This window comes from Salminus brasiliensis, chromosome 4, assembly GCF_030463535.1.
Source record: "Salminus brasiliensis chromosome 4, fSalBra1.hap2, whole genome shotgun sequence".
NCBI classification, from domain to species: Eukaryota; Metazoa; Chordata; class Actinopteri; order Characiformes; family Bryconidae; genus Salminus; species Salminus brasiliensis.
In genome coordinates this window covers 21,839,239-21,858,471 of record NC_132881.1, presented here as the reverse complement: position 1 = coordinate 21,858,471, position 19,233 = coordinate 21,839,239, and the positions used below count along the sequence as shown (strand labels likewise).

The 19,233-nt window shown below is 39.1% G+C and overlaps 1 protein-coding gene across 5 annotated transcripts in view; it reads right to left on the bottom strand.

Moving 5' to 3' along the window:
- The window catches only part of csmd1a (CUB and Sushi multiple domains 1a), a 498,833-nt gene that overhangs the window by 16,066 nt on the left and 463,534 nt on the right, over positions 1 to 19,233 (bottom strand). For all 5 annotated transcript variants that reach the window (XM_072677610.1, XM_072677611.1, XM_072677613.1 and 2 more), the window contains 5 exons: positions 15,490 to 15,678; positions 14,184 to 14,357; positions 10,033 to 10,215; positions 5,847 to 6,023; positions 3,254 to 3,433 (listed from right to left, as the gene is read on the bottom strand). In XM_072677610.1, coding sequence (XP_072533711.1) covers positions 3,254 to 3,433; positions 5,847 to 6,023; positions 10,033 to 10,215; positions 14,184 to 14,357; positions 15,490 to 15,678 — 903 coding nt within the window. The remainder of the gene's footprint in view (positions 1 to 3,253; positions 3,434 to 5,846; positions 6,024 to 10,032; positions 10,216 to 14,183; positions 14,358 to 15,489; positions 15,679 to 19,233) is intronic.

The window sequence follows — 19,233 nt, the reverse complement described above, 5'->3', positions numbered from 1 at the left end:
AAAGAGATGATTAACTGGAATTACTGCCCCAATCCGCTGCTCACGCGGTGTGTGCACTGCATTTCTCATATGCTGCACTGCTCAAAATAAAAAAGGAAAAAAGAAAAAAATGAAAAAGTTTCAAACTAGTCCAAGCCAGGTTCTTGAGAGACTGGATTGTTTGCGCTATCTGTGCATGTTGGCCGCCTGATGCGATCCGAGGCTGACATCTGATAGCGGGGATCTTACATGTTTCACAGGTAACATCCCTTCAGTGTTTGTAAGTGAATAATTCCGCTCGCTGCAGGAAAGGGGTGGAGGGGAGAGGAAAAGGCAGCAGACAGAACTCAAAACAAGATCAAAACATCAGAAAGGCTTTTGATGTGGGGATGCCAGCAACTCCAGTTTGGCATTGTGATATTTAGACTTTAAACGGTTCTCTTGGCACTTTTTTTCCTGATTGCATCGTCCCGCCCCACACCTGAACACAGCAGGAGAGTGAATGATGAAGGTTTATGGCTAGCATCCTTTTCACCTTTAGTGACCATATCATGGAAACATGGATTTTCCTCGCCTCTTTGAAATACTGTAAAAAAAAAAAAAAACTGTGAGTTTGATGTAGACTGCAAGCACTGCTACACGTTTTGTAATTTGTCACTCATGTCCCAGTATATGCTGTTTATAATTGGGAATAAAACTGCAAGTACAGGCCTTTGTACTTGGTAAGTAGACGTTGTGGATGACTGAGCATGCTGAATCGTTGTCTTCGGTTGGCTAAGAAAATAGAAACTACCAAGCAAACTGTAACCTCACGAGCCTCTTTTTTTTTTTCTTTTCATTTTTTAACACAAGGGCAAAATTATACATACAGGGTTAAACATTTCTATATATTTATAGTACACCTACATAGATTATTAATTCAATGGTGCTAAACTGCAACATATCATTACATTCCTTTTAGTGATCATGATTGCCTACAGCTGGGTTTGTTTGACAGCACTCTTTGGATTGACCAAGTACAGTGGAAAAATTCAAGAAGCTCAGTGCAGATCTGAGAAGGATGATAATTTCTGGGATTTATATAACCCAGAAATGTACTTCACTAAGGTGTAGAAGACAATTTTCCAAACTAAAAAAACTACAGTCAAGCAAGCCCAGTGTTCCAAAGTCATGCCCTGTTCTAAAATCAACACTTCCAAGCTCAACTAAATTTGTGGCTACCCTGAAAAAAAGAAAAGAAAAGGTCTTCTAGAAGAAGGTTTTATGTTCAGATAAGACAATTATTAAGTTTATTTGGCTACAATGTTTGTAGAAGTAAAGGTAAGGCATTATAACACTGTACCAACTGTTAAGCATGATGGCGGTAGCAACATGCTCTGGTTCTATATTGGTACATATAAGTGGACAGAGATAATGAAGAAGCATTTATTTAAAGTCTAGTGCCATATCCTGAATATTAAAGTCTCTTAGTAACAATAACATTTTATTGTATTTTATAAGTCAACATTTGAAGGTTAAAATAAAATAAGTTAATTTACAATTGATTATATTTCAACAATTATTGACCAATTATAAATAACAAATAGTCTAAATCAATGTTCTTTTAAAATAAATCTTTAAAACGTGCTGCTTCACATTACTGCATTTAATAATCGCCACTTTCTCAAAAGATATGAGACATACTGGTTTAGAACTGTAGTTTGGTCAAGGTACATCTTGCTGAAAAAATCAATTGACCAAATATTTTGACACTGTATGTATAATTGACTCTGATTTCAGACAACATAATTCTTTTTTTATATTTCTATTAAAGATGTATGCTGTCATTCATTTGGCCCCAGTTCAGAGAAATCACTGAAAGTCCAATACTGCCATGACATCCATGTCCATGACGGGTGTGTGTAAACATTCACACACGTTGTGTTTTTATTGAATATTCTCAGTTAATGGGCGAGTGCTGTAGAAGCATGATTAAACTGAAATAATTGTTTGAATTTTGTTTAAATGAAGCATCCTTTTGTGAAAAATCAGTCAGTGAAAAGATAAATAAATAAACATTAAGTATTAGTAGAGCCTCTAAGTCTGGTAACAGGTGATGAAAGTGATGACTGAGTGAAGGATGTCACATTTTGTAAACACATTTGATGTTGGTTCCTACATCCCTGCATCTTCTTCTTTAATCTTTTCCATTTTAGCTCCTCCCTCTAAGTACGCAAGGATGAGATCAGAGGAAGCAAGGACAAAATGAGACGTCCTTCACTCGATCATCACTTTGGGGAATGGTCGTGTTAAAATTAATTCTGACTGGTTTGGTACATAAAACCACACTAAATGCTTACACTAATCTGTCATAACTTTGATACTACCTGCCTAATATGATGTAGGTGCTGTAATCCTTTAAAATCCTTACAATTATAATTAGGCCTTTATCAGAGTTGCTCAGTCTTACACTTGCCAATTTGTCCTTCTTATAATGCATCAGCTTCAGGAACTGACTGTTTGTTTGCAGATGCCATTGTAATAAAATACTCAATGTTATTTATTTCAGTTGTCAATGTTTTAAATGTTATGGCTGATCAGTTTTCACCTACACATTCCTTTAATTGAGCCGCATTACATTAGGAAATCTGTTGACAATTTCAGACCTTTAAGTTTAATCACTTACATTTTTGGCAGTGCCAAAAAACAGTAAATACATGGACTTAAACATAACCCTTAACCAAGCATAGCAGTTATGAGGCTTAATGTAAGCAATTAAGTAAATCCTTTAACTAATGTGAATTTACCCCTTATGTACTTAGTTTAAAATAAATATTTGAGGTTTTTTGCTTGCAGAGCTATGAGAGATGTGGAGCACTGACCAGATGTGCAATCCTACCTTCTCAGCCTTATTGAGAATGAATGGGGACTGATGGCCCACTCACTAAACTACCACTCCATGTTCTCTTTTCATTCACACCAAAGCTAATTTGGGCAATATTCACCAAAGCATCCACAAGCAGCACTTGTCTCAAAAATGCCAGCATGAGAATTGCAAATCTGTTAAATTGCTATGTTTGTTGCAAACAGCTTTATCTAGGAGTAGTGCACACCACACGTGTGCAGTAGGGTAAATGAGCCAGCTCTGTGGTTAACACTGATAATGCAGGACTTCATAGCCAAGGCAACGCACAGCTGTACGCTCCCACATTATTCCTCTTTGTTGCCATGATAAATCTTCTGTTTCCATTGCTCTGTTCTGGATATCTCAGCAGTACAACATCTATGATCTTACCTCTGCAGCTTGGTTTGGTCTGGTTCCAAGAGCCATCTTTAGAGCAGCGGAGAGTGTCCAGCCCCAGAGGGTCCATGACGTAGCCAGGGTTACAGCGATAGCGAACAGTTTTGTTGAAGGTGAACTCATTCCCTATATGAATTCCATTGGCAATAGGACCAGGATCTCCGCAGCTGATAACTGGAACAAAGATGACATGCTCCATTGGTGCAGGTCTATACTGAACAGGACATGCAGGAATAAACATATGGGATTTATACATGTTCCAGCCATTTACCACAATAATGTCATGTTATTAAGGAAAGCTGGTAGCCACCAATTAGCATATCATGGCACTTGTGTAATGCTAATTAGTGGCTATGTGCGTTTGTGCAGAAGTAACTTGTTTACATTCTCCAAAACAATATGTCAAAAACACTGTCCAGTAAGGGTAACACCTTTTACACAGTCAGTTATTATATTTAATACAGTGTTTTAGGGTTTTTAACACAAGTTGTTACACAGTCAGTCAGAAATGTGAAAAGATTTTTAAATAATGATAACACGTTACATGTTAATTAACCTCTAGAGCCCTATTATTCAGTTATTACTCTTAAGATTTATTATTTAGTAACTACTATACATCGATCATGCCCTGCCCACAAACACATTATTTCTTAGCTACTGTTGTTGCACAATTAAGAAAATCCTCTTTTTTGTTCTTTATATTAACTCACTTTTGTGTCTTATTGCATACACTGATCAGCCATAACCTGAGCACCACCTGCCTAATACAGAATAAGTCCCCCTGGTGCCACCAGAACAGATCTGACTATTCGAGGCACGGACTCCACGAGACCTCTAAAGGTGTCCTGTGGTATACGGCACCAAGATATTAGCAGCAGATCATTTAAGTCCAGTAAGTTGTGAAGTGACCCTGCCGCCAGCTGTCTTTTCATGGACCACATTTAGTAGGTACTGACCACTGCATATCGGGAACACCCCACAAGACCTGCTTGATGTTTTGGAAATGTTCTGACTCAGTCGTCTAGTGTCATAATGTAGCTCTTGTTAGTGTCTCAGATTCTTATACTTGCCCACTTATACCTGCTCACTTAATATAGCCACCCATTTGACAAATGCCACTGTAGATAAAGATAATCGATGTATGTCCTAATGTTATGGCTGATCGGTTTATACTGTATTTTGAATGAATGTGTAGAAAGTGCAAAATATATGTGTTTTCAACTAGACACTTGACTTTCTTTCTTTCTTGTTTCTTCTGTGTCTACTTGTTGTTTTTAACCAGTCTGTTTTGAGAGTCCAAGCAGAACAAGCTTTACAGTATGTCAGAATTTTGTCAAAATATTGTGTAAAGGCAGCAGCTTTAAGGTAGCCTTTGCAACACAGTGGAAAGGTGCAAGCATCTATGATTGAATCATCACCTAACATTTGTATGACTTCTAGAACTTTGTACAACTTCTAACTTTGTATAATCTTTTCATTGGGATGTAAAGACGTATGCTTCTTTCTGTGTGTCTCTTGCAGCTGTACATAGTAGCTTGACTTTACTGATACAGCTCCAGGCAACATATTGCTTTTTTTATTTTATTTTATTTTTTTACTTTGTTTGTGTTTTATAGATGGGACTATGGGGAGAATGTTGCAAATCCTGTGGAATAACTTCAGCCATGCAATGATAGCTGGTGGTGAAGTGTTTTATTGGTGACTTAGCAAGTCAACAATATTAAAACCTCAAAAGGCAGTTGTCCTTCTGCTTATCCTTTCAATCAAAGGTTGGACTTCATGGACATGAATGAGCACAACATGAGCACAACAATTATCTAACTAGCCAATCACGTGTCAGCAGTTCATAAAATCATGCAGATACAGGTCATCAGCTTCAGGTAATTTTCACGTCAACCTTCGGAATTAGGTTAAAATAAGGATGACATGATTATTGGTGCCAAACAGACTGGTTTGATTATTATAACAGATGACTAGAGTAGAATGGTAAAATACAGTGACCAGATCTTCTGCAGATGGGAACACTTTAATGACAGAGGTCAAGGAAGAATGGTCTGGTTCAAGCTGACAGAAAGGCTACAGTAACTCTGATAACCACGGTGTACAACTGTGCACAACTGAGCAGAAAAACATCTCAGAATGCAGAACACGTCCAACCTTGAGGCAGAAGGGCTACAACAGCAGAATACAGACCTTCGGGATGTGGCGAACAGGAGATTCGCAGCATGAAAGTGCTCCTGAAAAACCTGCAGGAATTGTGTGATGCAATCATGTCAACATGGACCAGAAACTCACAGAAATGTTTCCAACTTCTTGTGGAATCCATGCCCTGAAATACTGAGACTGATCTGAGAGCTGAGGTTAATTCGAATGGGATTTTGGTCAATGGTCTGGAAAGCTTGCTTAACCAACAAGAGCTCTTAAAGAATGCATTGGAGAATGGATTGGCCACTTATTGTCTGGTAACTAAATGTAAGCCTGCTACGTCTGGCTTTTGTGCATAAAACCCCTGGTTTAAGGGGTTAACACAAATTTTGAGAGTGATGAGAACTGAACAACTCTTTAAAGAGGAGGCCACTGCTCTGACCTGTGCAGTCTGGGGCGGAGCCGGTCCAGGTGCCGTTGGTTGTGCAGTGGCGAGTGGTGAGGCCAGATGTTTTGTAGCCCTCCCAGCAGGCGTAAGTTACTGAGCTGGAGAAGAGCATGCCGTCACTGAAGACAATCCTGGAGAAAGCTGGAGTCCCGGGATTTCCACAGGACACAGCTAGGGAAAGCAATGAAAGCAGTACATGAGAAGAGTGTGCTCAGTATTTCCGTCACAAAGGAGCAGGAGAGAAGCAGAAAACAAGCCCTCCTGCTAAGGACTGGTAGGATTATGCAAAACAATTCAAATTACCCTTACAACACAGCAGCAGAAACCCGTTGGGGTTATTTTCAACTTGTCCCTGTATAGCGACAGCCATGACATTAAAGGGTTAATTACACATTTAATCATTGCCTTTGGAAAATTAGGGGACGCTCCTTATACAAGGGTTGCTGTAACACAGTATCACAGTAAATAGGACCCAGGTCTCTGATATTTTAATCCTATTTCTTTGGTGTACCATAAAGTGGTCCTGATCAGTGACCTTGTGTATGATGTGTAGCACTGCCACAATCCATCCAGCAGCTTTCTAATATTCTTTCAGTTTTTGTTTTACCAGGGTCCCTCAAAGAGGCCAATTCAATCTTCAAAAATCCTTCAGTTCAAACAACAGAAATTCTGTTCAAATGGTCACATTGTAAACCCCACAACCCTATAAAAAGCCCATTAAGTACACTTTTTAGGGGATGCAGGTCAAGTATCTGATAAAAGAAGCCATTAAAACATACATTACATTAAGATATAGTCTAATTACAGACGTTTGGAATGTAATTTGGAGGGGCATTTTGGGATAAAGGCTGTAACTGCAATAAACCACATTAGATCTGCCAGCTTATTATAGTCCCTAAATAGAAACCATATGTTACCATCTCTCTCACCATCAAAAAAATATTTTTCCCCCTTGCATCCTCCCTTAAATCAAGCCCTGTTTATAACATAAAATGCCCCTGGTTGTTGCCTGTGTATAAGGGAAATCATACATGCTTGCGATGGAGGCATCCCTCATGATCATACTGTGCGACTCAATTCATATTAATCATCCTAAGGGCACAGTTCTTAAGTTTTAAGCCTTCGCGACTGTTAATCTTAATCAGTGTAATCGCTACTGTAATCAGTGCTAGCGTATCATTTGACTTCACCTGTCTTTCTAAAACCAGACTTAACTCTACCGTGTGTCACTATAAACACAAGCCGCTTTAATAAATAGAGGGAAAAAACGGTTCAATAAAGAGTTAATGAGATCTCAGTGGAAGGTGTATCGGTGGTGCGGCTGTGGGCAGATATATTTCCAAACTCAAAGGCATTTCTTTCCAAGTGGCAGCAGGTTAGTGTTTCCCCTGTGCCCCAGAATTTACATTTAGTACCTGGCTGGTGTTATTTGTATCCCCAGGACAGTGCAGCAGCCCCCACCTGCTCTCCCTCCCACGCTTATCCATCTCTCCTGCCTTAAAACAGCCGTTAAAGCCCTTTACTCAATTATGAATGGCCTCTAAATAATGCATCTTATTGATCTTGTGTACACAATCCATGGGCTTATTGTACTCGGTCTGGCAGCGAAAACAAACAAAGAAATAAATCAGCGCACAGACGAGAGGAGGTGTTGCCGGACAGATTTGTTTTTAATAAAGACTACATTCACACTGCATACTCGCATCTACTCGTTAGCACCATGTTTTCCTTGACAAAGGACTAGCGACATTCAGCATGGCACAATTTGCTTATCTCCTTGATGCTTGTTCACCTGTTTGCGCATTTTAAGGAGGAAATTAAAGCAAATATAGTCTCAATCACAAACACAAAACATGTAGGGTGCAGCGTGCTTTTTTGGGTTTGCAAATCCTTCTTACAAGAAATGTATGTAGTGCTGTCTTTTACAATTGTCCAGAAGTACTAGATCATTATTTTGTGTACCTTGTTTTGTTTTGGCATTATTTGAATGATTACTAATTAAAACTTAAGTATGTATAAAAAATCTAGGACAATGTCCGCTGTAGTGTAGGGATAGACATACACAATACACGCTGGATCTGGAAAATTGTGTGTTTAAAGAGTGTTTAACTAAATGTGTAAAAAACTTGTGTTTAAATTACACAAGATAGCCCAACAGGTTCTGGGTATTAACTGAGTAAGAGTAAAGTACATTCCACAGAGTGCTGTGTAATTATTTTTGATAAAAGAATAGGAAGTATTTTGACAGTCAAACTGCATTACACTGGACTGCCTAATAATAATAATAATAATAACAACAATAATAATGCCTAATTAAAGTGAAACATGTATTATTTGGGCTGTGAGTGAAAAACATTTTAAGTAATATGAAAAAACTCTTTAACGCTTTAACCCAAAACATTGACTTTAATGTCACATTTAGGCAGAACAGTTAGAATCAGAAAAATCTCTTAATCGCAGGTAGAATAGGTAAAGGTGGTCTATAGACACAAATACATTTGTGTTTCATACAGTTAATAACTGGATTCCTGCTGTGTCAATATGTACTTACCAGTTCAAAAGATCGAATGACCAATTCCATAGATTTTCGGGTTTACCATCCATCTCATGAGTCGTAATTAATTTATTTAATTATTTACTTGTGATATGTTTTGCTATGTATTATCATTTTCATATGTACAACCTATTTACCATTTTAGTAAAATTCAGCTAGCTATAACCTGTCTGACATTTCAGTGCAAATAAGTTAAGTAAGAATTTTACCCAAACTAATCACATCACTGTGGAAAGTGTATCACAAACATAATCCATTATAGGTGCTCATCTGACCTCAACTTACATTCAACTGTAAATGCATGAAATGCAACTGAACTATAAGTTTAATGTAAATTATTATTGAAAATGTCTATTGAATGTTATACTGGACCTAACCCTAACATTAACCCTTGAATCAAGGCTAAATACTAACCGTAATCCTCGACCTTACAGTTTAATTTTGCCCTAACGCTAACCCTAAAAAAAAAGTTTAGGTTATGGTTAGCTGCAGGGTTACATTCAATATACACTCTACATTCAACTTAGAGTTTAGATGATTTTGAGAAACATTCAATTGAATGGTAGTTGAATGTCAGGTAAGCAATAATCTACCATCCAAGTAAAGTGTCACCTTAAGTTCAACTGCCCTGAAACGTGAACTGAAACGTAACGTAAGTAAAACTTAAAATATTCCTTCATGTGGTAACAAGCAATTGAACAGGGTTTATTCGACTCAAATAAATGCTTTGAATTACTAGTCCAGTCAACTTATTTATCTGGTTTGAATAAACTCAGGTTCAATTACTTGTTACCGTGTGTATTTTTAATTTAAACAGACAAACCAGTTTTTATAGTGTGCCGTCAAAAAACAGTCTAAAAATGATTTTCCCCACAGTTACCTGGCTAAACCTAGACCTTAGTGGACTGTAAAAGAAAGCATTAGCAGAATTAGTGCCTACAATGTGGTTTCTATCATAGACTGTGGCACTGTTGTTTGTTTGTTTGTTTGTTTGTTCTTTGAAGAATGACACAATGACATGTACAGAACTTCAGCTGTGCTTCAAATGTTAAAACACAGTACACTGATACATTGTCTCACAGTTCTTGGCATTCATTTTTAAAATAGTGCCAAATGTCCATTCGCCAAATAATTGGTGTTTGTGTGCTTACACGCTTTAGTTAGAGCAATCTTTTCACAAACCCTCATTAGTTTAATGTATCATTACACTCCGCAGTAATTATAGGGCCTTTTTTTGTATCCTCATCAATGAGTGTCATTGAATTAACAGGCAATTACTGATTTTAGTCAGCCTAAAAATATTGGGAGAGTGGTTACAGAGCCTAATTCTGGAACAAAGTCCAATCACAGCTACTGAATATGTCAGGTTCTGTGTTTGTGACTACAAGAACAGTTGGTATCTCTCGAGTCAAAAGCAAAGACAGCCCATAAAGATTTAATGTGCATCCTAAGCAGTTCACCTCATTTCTACAGCCGGGTGTGGACCCTGCTGTTTGCTGGAAGGCAGCAGCATTTGCCAGTTCTGAACGAATTAAGCATGGAAACGCAGTGCGATTCTGGTGGTGTGTGAGCACTCTTTTGTGTGTGTGTATCCTCCCTCCCCTCACAGCTAGCTGTGACCCTTACCCTCACACACGGGCTGGGTGCCGCTCCACGAGCCGTTCTGCAGGCAGGTGCGTTCTGCTGAGCCGAGCAGCACGTATCCCGCCTCGCAGGTGAAGCGCAGGAGGCTCCTCACCCGGAACTCTTCACCCAGACGAGAGCCATGAGGGGGTATGCCAGGGTCTCCGCACAAACCTGGACTACCACCTGGAAGTCAGTTCAACAAAGAGTTATGGGTATGGATATATTTTGCTACACTCAGCTTCATGTTCATCAAGGTGCCAATATCATGCTAACATAATGTGGAAGCAACTTAATTTGTATGCTTTCAACTACTTGGTAGTTATGCTTTATAACAGCTGAAAAAAATGCCCATCCCTGTATGAACCTACAGAATTAACCACTGCTATAAGTTATGTATTTTAGCACATAGACACTCTAGTCTAACACTTGTTAACAAGATCTTTAGCAACAATTTGTTTTTAAACGTTTGGCAAAAATGGCCAAAATCCATAAAGATATTAAATCACATTGCACTTCTATGTACAATTTTATGTAAATTGATGACTAACTGATATGTTAGCATTTCTACATAAATAATATCTGCCTAAAACAACATAAGCTTTATGAGCTTTATTGACCAAAATCCCCAAACACTTGTGTCAAATTTGCCTAAGCTGCAAAATAATATGGTTCCTTGTGTCAATGCAATATCAATATGCTTCATAAAAGATTTTATGAGTACTGACAGAAGTTGTTCCTAAATACTCAGGAATTGCTTTTCAATGCTTGTGCAGGTGAGTAGATTTCCAAAAATGTGACTGAATATCTATTTTGGCCCAAAAGCAGTTTAATCTTTAGAAAGTTACCACAGTTACCACTAACCAAGACAAAAGCATTTGTATTTATGCACAGATGAGAAGATTAAGAGAGGTGTAGGTGCTGGTGACAAGGAAATGAAATGTATAGCGTATGGTGTTATTCACAACATAGCACTTCTGTTGCCTTCTGCTGACGTCTGTTTTGCAGATTCTTCTTAAAAGAAAGAATTTGCATTCACATATTTTGAAAAAAGGAGATGTCGCCACACTTCTGACAGAGTGTTTATAGCCTATTTTGTAATTGACTGTAATTTAGAAACTGGGGCGGCTGCAGTATACTGTACAAGATGTATTTATGCTTCGCAGTTCCAACACACATAGGTCAGGGATGCCTAAATCGGCCACTGGAGATTTACCTACAGCTGAGTTTACTAACCTTCATCTTACACACTTGGCTTTTACAATCAGAGACTCTGGTGATAAACACCCTGATGATCTTAATCAGGTGTGACAGATTTGGGTTGGACCCACAATCTGCATTAGAGTAGAACACAAGGAGCAGAGCTGGGCACCTGTGCTGTAGATCTTTAACACTTGCACTGCTTGGGTTTCAACAAAAGATTTCAGGCCGCTCGACTTAAAGGCAGGTGAGTGACACATGTAGGACTCCCAATCATGATCCATGCCCTTGTTGGTATTTTAGAGAGTAGGTATTTTCACTCAGCTGCATAATCAAAGTGAGGACTGCCCAATAGAAACCTCCCATTGGACAGCCTTAAAGGTTTCTATGTAAACGACCTCTGTGCTGATGGGCTGCTTTGTAATTTTGTCTTGTTAAAAAGCAGTTTGAGCTAAAACACTTCAAACGTTCAAAGTTCAATGAGAATGGACATATATAGTTGTGGCCAGAGGTTTACAGACACATTACATGAATGGCATGGCAATAATGGGCTTCTGAGGATTTCTTTGAACCGTTCTTTTCTTGGGACAGAATGAGTGACAACATACATTTTTAACAGAGAAGGCATGATGGGTTTTTTTGTTTCTGAAATCAACGCAGGGTCAGGGTCATATATGCATATACAAACCGGTTTCCAAAAAAGTTGGGACACTAAACAAATTGTGAATAAAAACTGAATGCAATGATGTGGAGGTGCCAACATCTAATATTTCATTCAGAATAGAACACAAATCACAGATCAAAAGTTTAAACTGAGAGAATGTATCATTTTAAGGGAAAACATGTTGTTTTAAAATTTCATGGCGTCAACAAATCCCAAAAAAGTTGGGACAAGGCCATTTTTACCACTGTGTGGCATCCCCCCTTCTTCTTACACTCAACAGACGTCTGGGTACAGAGGAGACCAGTTTCTCAAGTTTAGAAATAGGAATGCTCCCCCATTCATGTCTAATACAGGCCTCTAACTGTTCAATCGCCTTGGGCCTTCTTTGTCGCACCTTCCTCTTTATGATGCGCCAAATGTTCTCTATAGGTGAAAGATCTGGACTGCAGGCTGGCCATTTCAGTACCTGGATCCTTCTCCTATGTAGCCATGATGTTGTGATTGCTGCAGAATGTGGTCTGGCATTATCTTGTTGAAATATGCAGGGTCTTCCCTGAAAGAAATGACGTCTAGATGGGAGCATATGTTGTTCTAGAACCTGAACATAGTTCTCTGCCTTAATGGTGCCTTTCCAGACATGCAAGCTGCCCATGCCACAAGCACTCATGCAACCCCATACCATCGTTGATAACAACTTGGGTTATCCTTGTCCTCTCTGGTCCAGATGACATGGCGTCCCAGTGTTCCATAAAGAATTTCAAATCGTGACTCATCTGACCACAGAACAGTCTTCCATTTTGCCACACTCCATTTTAAAAGACCCCTGGCCCAGTGCAAACGTCTGAGCTTGTGGAGCTTGCTTAGAAATGGCTTCCTCTTTGCACTGTAGAGTTTCAGCTGGCAACGGCAGATGGCACGGTGGATTGTGTTCACTGACAATGATTTCTGGAAGTATTCTTGAGCCCATTCTGTTATTTTCTTGACAGTGGCATTCCTGTTTGAGGTGCAGTGACGTTTAAGGGCCCGGAGATCACGAGCATCCAGTAGAGTTTTACGGCCTTGACCCTTACGCACAGTGATTGTTCCAGATTCTCTGAATCTTTTGATGATGTTATGCACGGTTGATGATGATAACTTAAAAGTCTTTGCTATTTTACGCTGGGTAACACCATTCTGGTATTGCTGCACTATCTTTCTGCGCAACAATGGTGGAATTGGTGATCCTCTTACCACCTTGGCTTCAGAGAGACACTGACACTCTGAGAAGCTCTTTTTATACCCAATCATGTTGTCAATTGACCTAATTAGTGTTAATTGGTCTTCCAGCTGTTCATTATATGCTCAATTTCCTTTTTCCAGACACTTATTGCTACTTGTCCCAACTTTTTTGGGATTTGTTGACACTGTGAAATTTTATATCAACATATTTCTCCTTTAAAATGTTACATTTACTCAGATTAAGCTTTTGATCAGTCATATATGTTCTATTACGAATAAAATATTGACATTTGCCATCTCCACATCATTGCATTCAGTTTTTATTCACAATTTGTTTAGTGTCCCAACTTTTTTGGAATCCGGTTTGTATAAATATACAGGCCAAACATACATAGAGCAAGGTTAAATGCCCTTTAGCAATTTGAACCTTGACCAGATGCTTTTGGGAGCCATCAACAATCTTCTGGCAGAATTCTGGTTAAATATTTGATTGCCAGAGATCAATTAACCACACTTTCAAGCACAGTCCGCATATATACAATAGTGTTGAGGTGAGGCCATCCATAACTTGGCTTGGTTTATCCATTCCACAACCAAAGATCACTTGTACTGGACAGCAGCCTTTCAATGTACAGAATCACACTTTCCCTGACTTGTGTAAATCTAGTATTATCCTTCTTAGATCAGCACTGAGCTCACTGGGATTTCTTATTTTACTGTCAGTTCAAGTGCTGTCAAACACCGACTTTCTATGAGGTCACAGAGAAGCTACCATCCGTAGTCAATCACTAACAAGAAGTTAAGAGGCCTTGGCCTTTATCAAGTAAACAGCAACTTAATAATGTAAGTGGGAGTATGTTTGACCCTGTGTTGATATTGTGTATTTTTAAATTCATTCTCTCTCTCTCTCTCTCTCTATATATATATATATATATATATATATATATATATATATATATATATACACACATATATACACAGTATATAGACAGAAATCACTTTACAGAAATCAATGAAAGCCCAATATTGCCATAGAGCAACTAGGCCAAGTAAGAAATCCTGGTTTGTATACCAGAGCAGTATGGTGGCGAGCCACTCCAGTGTCCGTCCTCCTGGCACTGGCGCGTGCTGTTGCCCACCAGTGTCCGGCCCTGGCTGCAGGAGTAGTGCACAAGCACCCCGTTGGTGAACTTCCTGCCCGTCAGGACAGCGAAGGGTGGTGTGCCCGGATCACCGCAGGAAATGGCTGCAAGAAAAAAAAAATCTACTTAACATGTACTCAACATCTTATTAAGCTTCTCTTGATTTTTTTTAATCTAAGCAGTGGAACACAGCACCAATCTACACAGCACCTGCCACTAATTTAAGTTCAGTTCAGACATCAGAAGCTGCACAGTTTATAAGGCTACACTCTATCCCTCCGTGTATACTGTTAAAAGTGTATATACTCAAAGGCTAAATTTCCACACTGTGTACATAGCACTTTAGAAGACATTTTAATGTGAATCTTCACCATTTTTACACTGACTAAAAGTCATCACTTTAAATAGTTATCATTATTACATTGAAACAACTGAACTACGTTTTTGAGGTTTGATAAAAAACACTGCTTTTGTTTATCTAACCTACTTATTATCTTTTGCATTGTTTGATTCAGAGTGTTATTTTAGTTCTTTGCTCATGTATTTTTAATTGCTCACTGCCACTTGAATTATTAGTTGCAGTCTATTATTATTTGTGCTATTATTATTATTATTATTATTAGTAGTAGTAGTAGTAGTACTAGCAGCAGTAGTAGTATTCTGTATCATTAGATATCATTAGTACTTTATCACACCCATCAGATGCATAAATAGCATAATTAGTCCTGTTTCTAGGACTTTTTAGAACAACCTGTATATTTGATCATTTAGAGGTGTGTCCCAATACATTTGTTACATTTGTTAGTGAGATATCAACTCAAATCTTTAGCTAGAGTGAATGGGCTGGTGTGTGATGATACATTATAGATATTCTGAATGAATCAATGCTAAGTAAAATAGTTTTGATGAACAAAAGCAATATTTTACATCAATTTAAAACTCATAAAATGTTCCACTTAATAGTGTAACAAAGGGTAATAATAATAATCCCTGTTATGTTCTGCCAAGACATATCCCTTGTATGTGATTATATTAGTCAGCCAATAAAACTAATGCTGATTCTGATTGTATAATTACCATCACAGCATTCTGAACACAACCTTCCCTCTGTCACCTAAAGTCAAGTAATCTCCCGTCGGTCCTGAACTGTTGCCGCGGCAGCTCTGTCTCGGTGGCTGCATTCAACTAGAGGAGAGAGCTCGGTGGAGCAGAGATGGTGGGGGAGGCGTTACTCACAAAGGCACTTAGGAAGCGATCTGTCCCACAAGCCGTTTGACTGACAGGTGAGCACAGACGAGCCGAGCAGATAGAAGCCCCTCTTGCAGTGATACATCACGCTGTGTGTGTAGCTGAAGCTCTCGGGATAGCGCTGCGGAGAATGACGAACGGCATTCTCCACGAAGCCCGGATCAGAGCAGTTTACCACTAGCAGGTGAAGGGAAAAGAGGGGTAGAAGAAAACAAAGATAATGCTTAACATCTGGAAGATGCAGAAGATGCTAAACAGCGGGAAAAATCTCTGGAGCAATTTCAATCAACCCCATCCTTGACTTTTTGTTTTGAAGATGAGGATTGGACAGTGATTCTTTCTGTTTCTGACTTCCCTTCATTTCACTCACCTGCTCTCAGCATCGCTGGAGCTCCCTCAGCAAAATCTTACAAACATTCATGCATTTACTTTTTACATATATGTATAGGAAGAAGCACATTTGATTTCATGTAAAACTCTTTCCATGTTATCAATGCCTTAAATACTGTTACAGGCAGGCAACAGTTTGGGTTTTCAACATATTAAGCTTAAGATTAGAGTATTAAAAGGAAAGGAGGGCACCTCTAGAAATGTGAGCTCTTGGATCATTTTTACCAAAACCTCAGAAAAAATAGGTTTGTTAACTCTATGGCTTGTTGCAGGGAAAGGATGGGAGATGCAACGTTTAAAGGTTTGTAAATTGAACACTGTGAAAATTAAAATAATTGTGGCTCACAATGCAGAGGTAGGCTATACAAAGATAGCAAAGTGTTTCAGGAAGCTGTTTCCTCAGTTTGTAATACAATTAAGAAATGGCAGTTGGTTGAGGTCAAGCTGAGGTTTGGAAGACCAAGAAAACTTCCAGAGCAAATTGCCTGTAGGTTAACTTAAAGCCAGAAAACCCATTTTACCCATTTAAAGACCTTCATAAAGATTTAGCAGGAGTGGAACACTGTTCTGCTATGCAGTGACACTTACAATGGGGAAAAAAAGGATTTAGTCAGTCACCAATTGTGCAAGTTCTCCCACTTAAAAAGATGAGAGGCCTGTAATTGACATCATAGGTAGACCTCAACTATGAGAGACAAAATGAGAAAAACAATTCTGAAAATCACACTGTCTGATTTTTAAAGAATTTATTTGCAAATAATGGTGGAAAACAAGTATTAATTAATTAATTAATGGCACCTGTTTGAATTCGTTAACAGTATAAGTATAAAAGACACCTGCCCACAACCTCAAACAGTCACACTCCAAACTCCACTATGGTGAAGACCAAAGAGCTGTCGAAGGACACCAGAAACAAAATTGTAGACCTACACCAGGCTGGGAAGACTGAATCTGCAATAGGCAAGCAGCTTGGTGTGACAAAATATACTGTGGGAGCAATAATCAGAAAATGGGAGACCTACAAGACCACTGCTAATCTCCCTCGATCAGGGGCTCCGCACAAAATCTCAGCCTGTGGGGTCAAAATGATCACAAGAACAGTGAGCAAAAATCCCAGAACCACACGGGGGGACCTAGTGAATGACCTACAGAAAGCTGGGACCAACGTTACAAAGGCTACTGTCAGTAACACACTACGCCGCCAGGGACTCAGATCTTGCAGTGCCAGACGTGTTCCCCTGCTTAAGCCAGTACATATCCGGGCGCATCTGAAGTTTGCTAGAGAGCATTTGGATGTTCCGGAAGAGTATTGGGAGAATGTCTTATGGTCAGATGAAACCAAAGTAGAACTGTTTGGTACAAACTCAACTCGTTGTGTTTGGAGGAGAGTGAATGCTGAGTTGCATCCAAAGAACACCATACCAACTGTGAAGCATGGGGGTGGCAACATCATGCTTTGGGGCTGTTTCTCTGCAAAGGGACTAGGACAACAGGTCCGTGTACATGAAAGAATGAATGGGGCCATGTATTGTGAGATTTTGAGTGCAAACCTCCTTCCATCAGCAAGGGCATTGAAGATGAAACGTGGCTGGGTCTTTCAGCATGACAATGATCCCAAGCACACTGCCAGGGCAACAAAGGAGTAGCTTCGTAAGAAGCATTTCTAAGTCCTGGAGTGGCCTAGCCAGTCTCCAGATCTCAACCCCATAGAAAACCTTTGGAGGGAGTTGAAAGTCTGTGTTGCCCACCGACAGCCCCAAAACATCACTGCTCTAGAGGAGATCTGCATGGAGGATTGGGCCAACATATCAGCAACGGTGTGTGCCAACCTTGTGAAGACTTACAGAAAACGTTTAACCTCTGTCATTGCCAACAAAGGATATATAACAAAGTATTGAGATGAACTTTTGTTATTGACCAAATACTTATTTTCCACCATTATTTGCAAATAAATTCTTACATTTTTTCTGAATTAGTTTTTCTCATTTTGTCTCTCATAGTTGAGGTCTACCTATGATGTCAATTACAGGCCTCTCTCATCTTTTTAAGTGGGAGAACTTGCACAATTGGTGACTGACTAAATACTTTTTTTCCCCACTGTATGTATGTCAGAAATGAGTAAAGAAACATCTAAACTAACCTGGTGCATTTTGGGAAGTCCTCCAGACTGCTTAAGCAAGAATTTAACTTTTTGGCAACAATGAGCTATGGTATTTTGGAGAAAGGGTGCAGAAGGGTACAGAATGTCATGAACAGAAACACCTTTGCAACTGTTACTCACAAGAGTAGATTGATCATGCTTTGGGCTTTTGTTGCAACCAGTGACATGTGGAGCATTTCATTTGTAGAGGGAAGAATGGATTCAATAAAATTCCAGCAAATTTTGGAAGCAAACATCACACCGTCTGTAAGAAGGAGGATCGTTTCTACAGCAGAAGCTTAAATATACCTTTAAAATCTCTGATGGACTACCTCAAGAAACACAAGTTGAACATTTCGTCATGGCCCTCATTATCCTCCAACCTAAACGTCATTGAAAATCTGTGGACAGACCTCAAAAGAGCAGTGCATGCATAGCAGCCTTATCCATGTTATTTTATCCATTTGAATTTGTATAACACTTCAGAGAAACCAAAATCTTCTTTCCAGGAGGACGCTGTAAGCATAAAGGCTTTAAGACATATAAATATAAATGCTACCGCTACAGTGTCAGAATTAACTATAAGCAGAGCGTGCACAGCTAGCTAGATTGTCAGAACTAACTAAGACTAAAACACGCACAGCTGGCCCTTTGAGTCATTTTCCTGACAATTTCAAAAGACTGCAGAATTAAGGCACAGTAGAAGAGAATCATTTATTGCGTTACTCTAGTGCATTTATCCCCTCAAACTATAGATTTTCCCATCATACGACACCAATCAGTATGAAGACAAGCAACCGCTTCTTCCAAGCCACGTGAAGCAATCAGCACATATTATTTCACATGGACAACTATCACAAGGAAGCGAACACAACTGGCTGCTTATGAAGATAACCAGGACAGAAAGAAGGGCTGGGCTAACGGACACTTCTCATGACTTTTTCCATCATATTTTGAGTTTCAAACATTGCTCCAGTGATAAAAGAAGAGAGATATAGAGAACAACTTAATGCAGGGACACATGTAACAGATTTTTTAATGTAGGTTCAAGTAGAGTGTGGTTCTGGTCACCTTCTTGTATTTCCATATGCCATTAGCAACGGCATGTGCAGATTTTGAAAACTATTAATTTTGTACCTTGAAAGTAGTAGCATTTTTCCCAGGAAGGTTCCCAATTTAATTCCCAGGAAGGTACAGCACAT